Consider the following 14,682-nt stretch of genomic DNA (forward strand, 5'->3'; position numbering starts at 1 on the left):
CCTTAGAAATTTGGGAGAGCAATTACCAAAGCATCCTGCAGCTGCTTCCTTCCATCAGACAGAGCTTCCACCTCTCAGTAAGTTTATTTGAATACAACCGCTACTTTAAAAGGGTCTCTGATTGCTTTAGGAAAGATGATAAATTGCACATGTGAGAGTGGTCCTTGTTAGTGTGTCTATGTGGCCCAAGGTTGAGGGGACCAGGCTGCTTTCTGCCATCGGCCAGGTGTGAGCTGTGTTTTGAGAGTCCAGCTTTGCCAGGAACGGCTCTGGAGCCCCACTTCACGCCCCTTTCCCCCGGAGGTGAGGTGTGGACCTCCATTGCTCAGCCCGTTGAGAATGGGACTACCTGATGGATGTGCAAAAATAGCTGGCATTGGTCCAGGGAAGAAAGGCTGACAACTTCCCCTGGAACTTAAGACTGTGACACTTTTTCAAGACATTTCAGGCTGTGCTGATGATCACACGGTGGTATGGAAGCCATCTGCTAAATCATCAAGCCCATTCACTTGATGTGACACACAACCTGTTTTACAATTGCTTCCATAATATTTTCCCTCATTTGAGAAGACACCACTGACATAAATGAGGCATTTCTCTTTTCTCTGTGCCTCCTGGCTTTCTTCGTGCTTACGTCTCTAGACAGTGGTACTGCATTGGAGGAAAGATTAAAATCCCTCTTTAATCCCGCTTCTTGTCACCTCTTGACGCACTTACTCCTCACAGTATTTGCAGTTCCATTATTAAGCTGTGGAAAAAACCTAAGGGGGTGATTCCACTGTTTCTAAAGGGAAATAAGAACCACCTGCTCCTGAAGGGAGCATCAGTGAGTACTGAAGGGATTTGATAGGGAATATCGGGACAGCAAGGAAAATCTTCACGGTTGGACTTGATGATCTTAAAGGTCTTTTCCAACCTAAACAATTCTGTGATTCTATAAAGAAGGAAGAATGGAGTCCAAGTGAAACATCTCTCAGACACCAGCAAATTACCACAGAGTTCCCATTATTTATGGCACTAATCCTGACAGAACTTATATTGTACTTTCATTAAATTTATTTTTCACGTGCTTTTAAGAAATAAGGATTTGACCAAGGTAACAGTGTCAGTCCCAGAGCAGAGAACTGAATATAGTCCTGATCCTAATTGAACATTGCTGGGTATTTCTATCTGGGCATCCAAACCCACAGAATTTTGTGGTGGACTTTAAATAGACATCTGCTTAAAAATACCAAGATGCAAAATGCAGGTTGCGAAGAACAAAAGATACCAAACTGTTCAGTAAGTAACAAAAGGAAGACCAATATTAAAGGAAGATAATCAATCTGATGCCAGAAAGCTAGAGAGATTCAGTGGTTGTAGGGTGGGGTTTGGGGTTTGCTTGTTTTTCCTTCAGTCAGAACATTTGAACAGTATTTGAGAATCATGGGTAATCACTAGCCACAGCAGTGAGAATTTGGTTTAGTGTAGTGAAAAAGCAGGTCAGTCTGTCAAACCAAGTCAAATGTTTTAGATCCTCTGAACCTGGATTATACTCACTGTAGTCAAACTGGGGAAAGTATCTTACATAATGCAAGTCATTACTGGTTAAATGTAAAACAGGAGGGAAGAGGAAGGTGCAGAAAACTGAAGGCTGGTCAACCCAAAATTCCTGGTAAAAATATTCACAGAATCACAGAATGGCAGGGGTTGGAAGAGACCTCGGGAGATCACCCAGTCCAACTCCCTGCTAAAGCAGGGTCACCCAGAGCAGGGTGCACAGGACATCATCCAGGCGGGCTTTGAATATCTCCAGAGAAGGAGACTCCACAGAGCCCCTGGAAGGGAGAAAAAGCTGAATTCAGCTCCATTCAGGATTTCTCAATTCCTGCGTATGTGTTGATGAGATCCCCTCTCAGTCTTCTCTTCTTCAGGTGTAGATGCGTGTAAATAAAATACAAATAAATAAACAAAAGAGGAGGGGTACCAATTGTCAGGACCACAGCCAAGAAACCAAACTCAAAGCTTTTACAGTGGTTCACTAAGAGTGGGAGGGTTGGTGAGCGGGCAGTAGAGACTGAGTTTTAAATAACGTAAGGACAAAGTCTAATCCACTTCTTTCTTTCCTATCAGTTAATAAAAACCAAGAGGCTAGATAGATTCTGTGGGACTGATGGTATGTCATATACAAAGAATATTAGATACCAGATGGTGCAGTTCTGTCTAGTTTTAAAAGTTTAAAAAAAAAAAGTAAATTCTTCTTTGATGAAGTAGTAATGTATTTTGCCAAAGTGAATTTTCTTGGTAAGCTAATGTCTTCAGTAATGTTCTGACTCTCAAATATTTCTAGATGCTTGAACTTGGACAAGGGTGCCAACCCTTTGGAGGACAAGGTTAGAATTAAATATTTTTCTCGAAGAATGGAAGATATGGTTAGACCTGTTACAACGCCAAACCACGGCCTTGTGTTACAAATTTGGGGGATTCTTTTTTTTTTTTTTTTCCCCCTGCAATTTTCAATTTCTCTCATGCAGTGGAGGTTTATCACGGATGTACTGGCCATGAGCAATGGGCTATGCCAGTACCTTTTAGTAGTGCTGAGATGGTTTAAAATGCCTGTGTCCTGGGTAACGTGCCTAGGGCTAAACTGAGCGCAACGTGTATTTTTTCCTGTGGTAGACTGATAGAGACTACTGGGATTTAAACGCATTCCTCTGTTATGAGGAACATGGCTGGCTTCCAAGAATTGCTTGGCGATTTTATCGAGAAAATCTGTCACTGTTTGGGGGTTTTAGAGCACAGCCACGGCCCTCAGTGGCCCTGGCTCCTCCTTTGGCTGTCCTGGTGGTTTTCTGTGGTAGGGCTGTAACCTACTGCAGGATATTAAGAAGTAGCACTGCTTAATTTCCAGAAGGAGGTATAGACAAAAGGGGGATAGCCTAGAGGAATGCCACAGAAACGATCAGACACTGAAAAGCATGACCTAATGAAGAAAAAAAATAAAATTGAAAGAAACGTGTGTTTTATCTGTAAGAGCGGATGGAGGCAGGGACACCCAGGATGAGTCCTCTTGGCCACAAATTTGCACATTGGAGGAAGGTAAAAAACAGTAGGACGTACACCTTAAAGATGGGAAACTTCCTTCCTCTTGGTTTGCTGTTTCTGCCTAACCTGTGTTACCCTTGCTGTGATTTGAGCTCAGTTACAGTAGTTAAAAGTGGAACTGTTTAATAGGCACACTGCAGTGGGTTTTAAAGATTAGGCTGGGGATGTATTAGGTAGAGCTGGTTCTGTTGGGGGATCTTGCCCTGCTCTTTTCCATGATGCAACCTCCACCCAATAAGGTGACTTGGAAATAAGTCTTCTGTCTCTATGGGGAACACGTCGCAGTCTTGTCTACTGTGTGTAAAAAAGACACGTATATCAACCTACGCGAGAGCTGTCTTCTGAAGCTGCCTAAAGAGTTCTCGATTGGGATCCACTGCTGAGGTGGGCAGAAAATTTTAAGCCTGTTGTTGAAAGTTGGCACTATATAGAGATCGTGGCAGCTGGATATAGTAGTGGTTTCTAATGTGATGATACGGACTTTCTCTGCTAGAAACCTTATTACAAAAATCTGGTTATTTCCATTTTGTTTTAAAGGGGAAATGCTGAATTTGATTTTCCTCAGCATCCCGAGTATATTTTAATATCTTTTAAGGCCCACAAGTGCCACAAAATAATGTTTCTTTCCTTTAAGCTGTGCAAATATGTGTAAGTAATTGCATCAATTCAGGCATAAATAATTGCACTGATTTCCAAATAATAGTTACAGATTTCTTTTAATTCTGATCTCTCTTTCTGGATGACCTTTTCAGAAGATGCAGGACCAAAGGACTCGCAGAGTGGTCCTGCAGTTGTCTTAATAGGGAATACACTGCACTAAGCAGTACAACATGAAGACTAAGAACCCAGATATGTGGGGTTTTTTTCTACATAGCTTGTTTTTAATATATCTGCAAGGAAACAAAAGCATACAGTGTGTTGTCCTTTAACATTGTTATGGGCTAACTCCAATGAAATGTACCCTTTTCTTCTTTTAAACTCCCTATCAGCGCAGCTTTTGAAAAACGGAAAGGTTTTCTGTATTTTGTTTATATGGACACAAGATTCAAGCTTATCAGTTTCCTTCCCTTTCATTTAATGGAAAGTTCACAGCACTTGCCCCAGTTCCTTCCAAGAGTCTGGTACAAATCCATCTGTATGCTGAAGGCACGTCCAAAGTGCTGGAATCACGAACCTTTTAATCCTTTAAACAACAGAAAATTGTTTTGACTCTCGCTTCCGTTTCGGGAGGGCTGGAATTTCTGATGCTACAAAAGAAGATGCCCAAACTTGCCTACAGACAGCGATGCCTGAAGCATCTCATGCGCTCGGCATAGCCATGTGCAGAATTGCTGCCTCGCAGGAGGTGGATTGCCAAGCTCGCGTGTGTTTCTGAGCCGTTCCATGGCTCTAATCAAAGAAAACCACAAGTACTGGGAAACTACAGGAATCTCAATAACAGAAGTTTTCATTTGGGGCTAGTTCAGCCAATAGAACTGTCTTTAATTAGATTGAAAAGTATAAGGTAAAATACTTTAGAAAACTGCTTTGATAAATCAGATTGTCTCTGTTTGCAGTTCAGATTGGAGATAAAGGTCTTAAGAAATAGGCACGGCTTGTGTCTGGGTAGCGTGAGGCTCCGTGGTTCACTGCAACACTGGTTTCTAGGGCTCTCACTCCCAGGACAAAACGGCCGTGGCTGTGAGATCCGCAGAGCTAAATTTGTGCCAGAACTATTTCTCATTTAACTCTGCGGCAGGAACTTTAATGCCAACTCGTGTCCAGTCTCTTAGTCATACTTAACTTTATATAGGAGCAGAGATGTGATACCATCTGTCCTTCCACAGCCAGTAGAACCTCAGTATTGTTCCGGGTACCGTCCGCTCGGTCCTGGCTCCTTTCAGAGATGGGCGGTTGTACGTCTGTGCTTGGTCTGGATCAATCTTGTATTGCCGGGTAATCTGGTAGCTGGCAGACACTGAAGTCGTGTTCACGAACCCAGGGCCTGGGTGTCTGTCTCATGCCCACTGTTTCATTGTGGTAGTCTCTATCAGAAAAGGGGGTTTGGATACATTCAAGCGCTTTGCGCTGTGGAGTTCAGTCAATTTAAATTTGTCACGCAGTGAAGCTTTGGTACTTGAAGAATTCTACCTGTAGTATTCTCTTTACTGGCAGAATAGTGAATTCATGGTTACTGGCCTTGAGGAAAAGACACATTTCTTTAATGTCAGCTTTGTCTTCTTTCAATCCTTTGTGTCTGCCATACACAGACCAGTAAAGCAATAAAATTAGTACTGCTTTTTTTTAAAAAAAGAAAGAACCGCGAGAATCTTCCAGCATATCATGGTGGAAGAAATGCATCATTACAACTCCACGGCGTGGTGCTCACTCTTTCATTAGGCTGCCACTTTTATGAGTATCTCAAGCTAGAGTTGTTCGTTTAATGCTTGTTTTGGCTTGACTGAGTCTTAAGTCTGCAGTCTTACATATGGTTCTAACAGAAGTAATCCTTCTCTCATAGCTGGGTGTATCAGCTTAGGTCAATAGTTTAGTATGAGTGTATACGCTACCATAAATCTGGACGGTAAAAACACATGTAGAGTGAAATTCTATGGCAGTTTTCATTGTAGGAATAAAACATATTGCTTCCTTTCAGGATTCGCAGTTCCTTGCTTTGTCTTGTGTGGGCATTTTGAAAATGAGTGATAATTCATGGAAGATGATGTTTCTGCTTCTAACTAGGCAGGAATTCAGATCTACTGTTGGGGGTGGGGGGGTGGAATCAGTAAAAATCTGGAAAGCTGCAATCCAAACAGTAAAGTCAGAAGCAAATGGATTAAAGGCCTTTTGAGTTGTGTTGGCACTTTTTCCTTTTTGAGAAGGTTTTTAGACTAACAGCTTGAGCTACATAAACTTGAAATATTTCTCAAGTGTTTGTTTATGTGAATTGCTTTCTAATGAGGTCATAGCTGTTTTCCCGGACACAGTGGTATTTCCTCCTCTTTTTTTTTTTTTTTTTTTTTTTTTTTTTTTAATGCTGCTTTCTACATTATGCCTTGAAGACAGAACAGGCATATAAAAATCAAACATTGCTCAGGATGCTTCCAAGTTTCAACTCTAATCCTTTACAATCATATTAAATGACTCGAGGCTGGAGCTCAATATAAGCATACTTAGAAAGAAATGCTAGAGTCCCTGAAATGCTTTAGAGTTTTAAAGAAAACCCATGTCATTGTCAAGAGTAACTCAGATGAGAAGTTTTTAGCTCCCAAAAGTAAGAGGATTGGGATGGGTGGAAAGGAATCTGCAAAATCCTGAATTTTCATTTAAGTATTTTTCATCTCCCACGTGAGATGAGATTGAGCACTAACCAAAAAAGAAAAATCACCTGAGCACCAAGTCAGCACAGTTTTCAGCCCGATGTGACTAGGCATTACAGATGTGAGTAAATAAATAGCCTTTTCCATGTATTCTACAGAAATCAGCAACATAGGCAATTGTCCTTTCTTTCCTTTGCTAAGTTAGTTCAAATGTAATGAAATGCGATGTGTTTATCTACAGTTTGGTAATGTTTTTAATTTTGACTTCGTTGCTGAAATAAATAGCTTCCTGATTGCCGAACCTTTGCCTTTTGAGACTGCTAGATTCGTAGCTTCTGGAAAAATATATCTATTTACCAGATAGTGTTTTACTGTTCAGGTAGCTGTTTTCAGGTATCTTGGGCTAGTGTCATAGACAGCCCAAAAGTTTTATTCTGAAGTGGGAAAGAGGGAGGAGGCTTAAGTCATTGAGTAATGTAATGATGAAAGTGTGAAGTCATAATTTCCTAATGACTAATGTGGTGTATTATAGCTGAGCATAAATTTGGAGTATTTATTCTAGGGTGTCCTGAGTCCCCATGGTTCAGCCCTAGGCTGTGGAGCTGCACAACGTGGTGCGTGTTAGGCTGCCCGAAGGGAACGGGCTCTGCTGGCGGTGGTGGAGGTGGAGGTGGAAGAAAGTTTGTATGTGGGGTAACTGCAAGGTCAAAACCCCTAAGGGGACCGTATGATGTATTCATGATGTGTGAATCTGCTTCATAATTTGGAACCAAACCTCTCCACTATTAAAAAGGGATAATAATCATGAAAAAAGCTGGTTACATCTGCAAACTGTGTCGTTGGTTTAGTTACCATCATTTTTTTTTCTTTTCATGCTAATGAAGTAAATAGGCAGTGTCCTTCCCAAAATACTTAGGAATTTTCGAAGTCTTTTAGCTTCCCACGAAATTTGGATTTAACTATACGTTAGGGCTCTGTAGTAGATGGAGGCATACAAGAAATAGTCTTGTGTTTTTGAAACACTGAAGCAATCATGTAAATATTTATTACCATTGAGCTTCTGTGGGGAGTAGAGGTGTGAGCTGACCAGTACAGCTCCAGGTTGCTTGAACTGAGCAGTATTCAGTTCCCTATAACAGATCATGCAGTCACGAAATAAGTTTGTTGGGCTTGGTTTTTTTTTTTTTAAAAAAACTTGCCCCTGTGGATTGGACAGCTTTAGTGCAATTTATCCACCTGTGTACTGAGTCCTACAGAAAGGAAGATTACACTTAAGAAACATCAGAAAGTCTCTTCTTAAAACAGAAAAATCTATTGCTTCATGTGCTAAAATTCGAAGTAGCTTCTGGCTCATCCAGAATGGGAAATAATTAACACCTATAAAGAAATACCAGTGCCTTAACCTTCCTTCAGAATTTTAATTTTTAACATGGAGACTTTTAGTTGTAAATAACTGCTCTGAAAGTAATTTTGAGTAGCATTCTATTTTCTTCCATTGTTGAAACAGGCAATAAAATATACCATGTTCTTAAAATAAAAATGTATTTGAGTTTAAAAAATGAAAGAAAAATCAGCTGTCTCTTTGTATCTGTTTTTGTCAGTAGCAACATGAGTTTAACCATTTCCTATTTATCAATATCTGTAAAATACTTTTTTTTTTTTTTTTTTTTTTTTTTCCTTCTTTGGAAAGAGAAGCCAACTTGCATATTTAACAGCATGGAATATTATGATGGAGACATGTTTCGAATGGATGCTTGTCGTTTCTGCCGATGCCAGGGTGGAGTCTCCATTTGTTTCTCTGCCCAGTGTGGTGAGCTGCACTGCGACAGGTACTACGTGCCCGAGGGAGAGTGCTGCCCGGTGTGTGAAGGTACGGTATCTTTTAAATCCTGTTTGTTTATTAATTCTTCTGCTTTTTTTTCTTTGCTTTTTCTATACGAATGAGCAAACGAGTGCTTTCTTTTGTTCTTCTAAAGTTTGCAGATTCCTTCTTAATTCAGTTTATTTCTTCATTTTTGCTGTGTCTGAGCGTGTTTTTTGCAGTGCTTCTCGGATGCTGACACGGTGCCTTTTTTATCGAGAGCTGTTTGGGTTTTCTTTCCTTTCTGCATTAGAACTTCCTCAGACATGGTCAAGTGTGCTGTACTTTCAGGGGGGGCCTTCTTCCCAAAGGACGTAAGAAATTGTTCCTAATTTCTGCAGCAGGTACTTAGGCTTCTCCGAAGGAGCACTGGTGGCTCTGAGACACATTTCCATTGCTTTGTAGCCTGCTGCTTCTGATCTTGTTCTGTTAAACCAGAGCAACGCATACACCTTCTCTGCTATTACAGTGAAGAAACAGGGCAGTAATCTGACTTCAATGTTTTTTCTCTTCTTCCTTTGCCCTGTTTGACAGCCTGCTCCTCTGGCTGCTAGGCCTGTGGACCTCCTAAATATATATAATATATATATAATAATATAATATATATAAATGGGAAATTTCACATTGACCCTCTTTCTTACACTGGAAAATATTTGGCACATCTTCTGCCAGAATACAACCAGGACTCCAGTGGAGGGAGATGGGGCTGGCACTCCACACCTGGAGCTGGCCCCAACGGAGGTCCAGGTTATGGCCATGACATAGAAAGAGGCCTGTGAAGCGCTCCTGGTCCCAATGCTTAAATGTGAACTTGGGAATGACTTCCCAATAAGCAAAGTAAGGTGGAAATCTCAAATCTCCTCCTCAGAGGAGAGGAATCCAATATATCAATATCACTGTCAGGCACTTTGTAGTGTACTTAATTTCAGTGCTCTTCGTAGCTCCTTGAAGGAGCAAATAAGCCAAATGGTCCATTACAGTGTGCCTCATTCCAAACAGAGAATTATGAAAGTAAAGAACCTCATAAAATTGAGTCTAAAAGAGGCAGCCATAAGAGTTGGACCTTCTCAGTGAGCACGGGATCCAGTGAAGGATACTGTTTTGGTGGCTTATTTTGCTACAAACTATTGAAAATTTCTTCAGAGATTTAAAGAAACAAAATCTGGATAATAGAATATCAAGGTAGGGAGTAGGAAGCAATTATTTAAAGAATATTTGTATTTTTGTATATTTTAGTGTATCAGTTCATATCAGATAGGTTAATACACGGTGTTTGCATGCAGAGCAGTTGAAATACGAATGCTGTAGGTTTAAGTGTTCTAAAGAGATACCAGCCCATGTTTGCCCTGTGTTCAAGATCTGGTCTAGACAGTCATCATTGACTGTCATTGGAGACAGGATGCCAGACTTCTTGGTCTTTCCTGGTACAGTTTTGCCTATGCTTTTGGGATCCTTAAGCTGTGGGGGAAAGAAAAAGGTTCAGTGCTATACCATCATTTAACGACAGATTGAAGAAGTTTAGAGAAGGCATGTCTGATGTGTGAAACCCTTCTTGAGGAAGTGCAGATCCACTCCTGACGAAATTGCTGTATGAGCTGCTGACTTTATAGAATATGTGAAATCTGTTGTTTTTTCCTATAATTACTAATTTTTTACATATGTAAATATTCTGAGATTTGGCATGAAATCATTATGACAATGTATATAGATACATAAACAATGTGCCTATATATCTGCTAGATCTGGGCTCTCCATATCAGCTCTGTCATACTTGGATGTGGATGCTGATTTTCCACATTGGAGTTACAATTCTAGATGTGTCCTTCATCCTCTTTGGTGATTTAAATACTAAGCGCTCTTATGATTTATCAATAAATTGTTCTGCCATATCACCATAGTGTTAAAAGTTGATTTTTCCATTTTTGCAACCTTTGACTCAGACTATCAAGAAAACCTGTTAACATTTCATTTGGGGTTTGATGAGTTGGTGTGTATTAGGCGTGCAATGGAAATTTCTTCTTAAGACAGGTCGTTAGTAGATAGAATAAAATGGATAATGACATAATTATTGAATACAATCTTCTTTTCCAAGTAATCGCTGTGATTTAATTTCTGCTCAGCTGACTGAGATGCCAAGTTGCAGGGTCTTTTATCAAATCACCCAGCGCTGTTTGAATTGCTTTTTTCTGTTGTGTGCTTTTCTGATCGGGCTTATATCACTAAATCAAGCCATCAGGTCAAGGGAGGTGTTTCTGCCCTTCTACTCCGGTGAGACCCCACCTGAAGTACCGTGTCCAGCTCTGGAGCCCTCAGCACAGGAAAGACCTGGAGCTGTTGGAGCGGGTTCAGAGGAGGGCCATAAAAATGATCTGAGGGCTGGAGCACCTCTCCTATGAGGAAGGGGTGGAAGAATTGGGCTTGTTCAGCCTGGAGAAGAGAAGGCTCCGGGGAGACCTGATTGCAGTCTTTCAGTACTTAAAGGGGGCTTATAAGAAAGATGGGGACAGAATTTTAGCAGGGCCTGTTGCAATAGGACAAGGTTTATTGGTTTCAAACTAAAAGAGGGTAGATTTAGGCTGCATATAAGGAAGAAATTTTTTACAGTGAGGGCAGTGAAACACCGGAACAGGTTTCCCAGAGAGGTGGTAGGGTAGATGTTCCATCCCTGGAAGCATTCAAGGCCAGGTTGGATGGGGCTCTGAGCAACCTTGATGGAGTTGAAATGTCCCTCTAAAGGTCCCTTCCAACCCAAACTATTCTATGATTCTGTGATCAAGGATGTCGGATTTCTCACTTCTAAATGATTGGATAGTAAGATGTATGTTTATTTTCCTGGTTCCTTTAAACATTTAAAAAGAAAAAAGAAAGCTCTGATCCCTTTCATAATAACCCGGGTTATGTTAAGTGACACCTAAATTGACAAGGTAACTCTTAAATGGGCAGAATGGATGCTTAACAGCCCAGCCATTCATGCTTTTCTAGTTGGTGAAGAGGTGTTCTCTTTCTTTTATGACTGATTTTCAAGGTGACTAATTTTTTTCCTACTAATGTTTTCCTGACGATAGAAATATAAAGAAATAGAATGCTTTCTTCTTTTCTGCAAAAATTTTGAAATGGCAGATGGTAAATTTCCTGTGCGTTGTGTAGTACAAGCCCTTCTTGCCTTAGCTCCAGGAAGAATTTGTTGTGTAGTACAGGCACAAGCCCTTCTTGCCTTAGCTCCAGGAAGAATTCTTTCTCAAAGTCCTGTAGGATTCCTCAGCATCAGGAAATGTAATTTGCAGGGCTCAATTTATAGCTTTAAATACTACTGACCTTTTAAGAGTAGCAGGAACTTTGTGCTTTGACTCACATGAAAGAGTATTGCAAATAACACAAGTCTTATATGGCTTTTCTGTGCTTTCTCTGTATTCCTGTGTCAATCAGAATCCCATACATGAGTTGAATGATAAAATTCACTTCATTTGTTTGTGTATGATTTAGTTTTGGGCTAGGTCAAAATAGGTAATTACAGATGCAAGATGATCCTAAAACAAAAAAGGTGCTAAGTTAAGAGATTAGGAAACATCTTAACTTTTAAATATCTTATTTTCCCAAACAGCTGTTTTGGGGGTTTTGCTAAAATTGGGACTATCGCAAAAATTCAGGATGGGAGTGAATGTCAGGTAGAGGTTGTGCGCAGTTTCACTCCGAATGTTCAGAGTTTCATGGTTTCATAAACCTGATACAATGAATTATAGTAAGACAACAGCTATGAGCACTGCCGCTGGTTTTATCTGCACTTAACGTGGATTGCCTGCCTTCCGAAGGCGATGGGTGAAACATCAGTGTCCTTTTTTTTTTCTTCTTCTTCTTTAGATAGGACATCTCTTTTTCTCCCAAATCCTTCAAACCTAATGCTTTCTGAAAATTGACTTATGGGTAAATGAGTTGTGCTTATTTGATCTCTGATGTCTGCTAAAGCCAATGCTTTTAGTTGTATTTATTTGTTTTAATATATTGAATTTGCTTTAATGTGTAACCTGTATTGTTGCTTGCTGTCAAAACTTGACATAGTTACTGTACATTCTCAGATACTTAATTTTTGAGTCTTTCAAAGTCAGTCATCTTTTTATTAGCACCATGATAAGTTGCATACATTCACGTAATACATATGGGGATTGGACTAGATGACCTCTAGGGGTCCCTTCCAACCCAAAACATTCTATGATTCTATGATATATTTTTACTATTAACATCAGTGTTGCTTATCACATTTCTGAAGAGTAAAACATGTTCTTTCTGAAGGGTAAAAGCTGTTGTTATTTTGAGTCATGAATTAGTATATACAGAGTCGCATTATTTATTTGCATGAAACCTGAGGCGAAATCTTATGTAAAGTATATCCCCAAAAATTCTGGTATGTAAATACCTGAGTCTTAAGTTGATTGTTAGCAGGAAAATGGGCCTTGGTAGCTTTTAAGGGTAAAAAGCTCCAACTGAAATGAAATTGAAAACTGAGCCAGATAATCTGTCCAGAAAAACTAACGTATCTCCAAAACTGTGATGAGATGTAGCTTAAGGCAGACTCCTTGTTCCAGCAGGAAACGTGCCAGAGGTCTCATCTATAAAATAGCGGTGCGATGCTGACAAGAGCTATTCCAGCAGTTCATTGAAGTGTTTTCATTTCTCCTCAGAATTTCTTAAGCTGGTACAAAAAAATGGGTCAATAGATCTAAGATCCATTCAAAAATCAAAAAATTAAGCCTCTGAAAAAACATAACCCAGCCATTTGTAGGTACGTCTTCCATACAAGGTCTGCTTCTTGCATACAAAATTTGAGTTGAAATAGTTAAAAATTTCTGCATTTATGAATGCTCAGTGTAAATTGACTTAAATTTTTTGACAGTAAATTTCAATATTGAAGTATCTAAGTTGTTACCCATCTTATTTTATCACTGTATACCACGGGGTGGTTCTTTTAAGGTTTGATAGTGGCTGCACTTCACAGTTTCAAGGTAATGTAAAACCACAGTGTTACAATTTTCATATATAAAGTCTCGGCGTAAAAGGGAAGATAAAACTTCATGTTCTCTTGCAATTCCTCTCATTTCAGACCCGGTTTATCCAGTAAATAACCCTGCCGGCTGCTATGCCAACGGTCAGATCCAAGCTCATGGGGACCGCTGGCGAGAGGACGACTGTACTTTCTGCCAGTGCATCAATGGAGATCCGCACTGCGTCGCAACGGCCTGCGGGCAGAGCTGCCTAAATCCTGTTAAAGTCCCTGGGGAGTGCTGCCCAGTTTGTGAAGGTAAGATTTGGTATTTCCTCTGTTACGCTTCGGTACGTCATGGCTGCTGCTTACCTGGTAATTCCTGCTTTGCTTTAAAAATTGGGAGGATTGAAGTAGCTGGCACAGCACTGCCTGTGACTGAATAAACTAGGGAGGACGGGAAAAATAAGCATGGTTTAACTAGACCTGTATGTGGCAATGCGCGATACTCTTTTGGCCCAAAAAAGTATAGGAAGAGATCATTTAAGATCAGCATTGTTCACTTATTTTACTCTTAGTTTTGCTTAAAGCTTATTGATAAATATAGGAGAAGTTAGAAGATCAAAATGTTTGTCGGCTGGTCAGATTCTGGCCCTCTGCTCTGCTCTGGGGAGACCTCACCTGGAGCCCTGCGTCCAGCTCTGGAGCCCTCAGCACAAGAAGGACATGGACCTGTTGGGGTGGGGCCAGAGGAGGGCTACTAAAATGATGGGAGGGCTGGAGCCCCTCTGCTATGAGGCCAGGTCTCTACAATGAGGGTGGTGAAACCCTGGCAGGGGTTGCCCAGAGAGGTGGTGGAGGCCCCATCCCTGGGGACATTCAAGGCCAGGTTGGACGGGGCTGTGAGCAACCTGATGTGGTTAGCGGTGTCCCTGCTCCTGCAAGGGGGTTGGACTGGATGGGCGCTAGGGGTCCCTTCCAAGCCAAAACATTCTGTGATTCTATGATTCTATGGTATTACTGATAATTGGATTATTCCTGGTTTCTTATTCATCAGTGTCATTTAGTCACAACTAAAATTCTCGTTGCACAATACAGTTTGATACTGGACATAATTAGTGTATGAATAAAACAACATTATTTCAGTGACGCAAAGAATGATGTTATCTGGGAGAGAGATTAATTTTTAGAGTTTAAAATGCAGTTTTCATTACCTTATGAAAAAATATATATCTTTTATATACTTGACTTGAGTTTTTAACTTAACTAAATAGTAAACGCTTGCCCAGCCTGGCAATGGAGATGTGAAGAATTGTAGACAGAGACGTTAAAAAAATTTTTTAAAAAAAATTCTATATATGTGTGTTTGTTCAGAGTTGCTTTTTATGGAGTAGCTGTTCATCATGAAAAACACCAGATTGCTGAATTTATAAATGGTTAATCTAGACCTGTCTTCAGAGCAT

General features: G+C 40.3%; 1 protein-coding gene across 1 annotated transcript in view; it reads left to right on the forward strand.

The window, feature by feature from the left end:
- The window catches only part of CRIM1 (cysteine rich transmembrane BMP regulator 1), a 206,194-nt gene that overhangs the window by 131,081 nt on the left and 60,431 nt on the right, over positions 1 to 14,682 (forward strand). The window contains exons 8-9 of the mRNA XM_009637026.2: positions 8,074 to 8,253; positions 13,340 to 13,537. Of these exons, the coding sequence (XP_009635321.1) occupies positions 8,074 to 8,253; positions 13,340 to 13,537 (378 nt within the window). The remainder of the gene's footprint in view (positions 1 to 8,073; positions 8,254 to 13,339; positions 13,538 to 14,682) is intronic.

This window comes from Egretta garzetta, unplaced genomic scaffold (genome assembly GCF_000687185.1).
Source record: "Egretta garzetta isolate BGI_Z169 unplaced genomic scaffold, ASM68718v1 scaffold130, whole genome shotgun sequence".
NCBI lineage: Eukaryota > Metazoa > Chordata > Aves > Pelecaniformes > Ardeidae > Egretta > Egretta garzetta.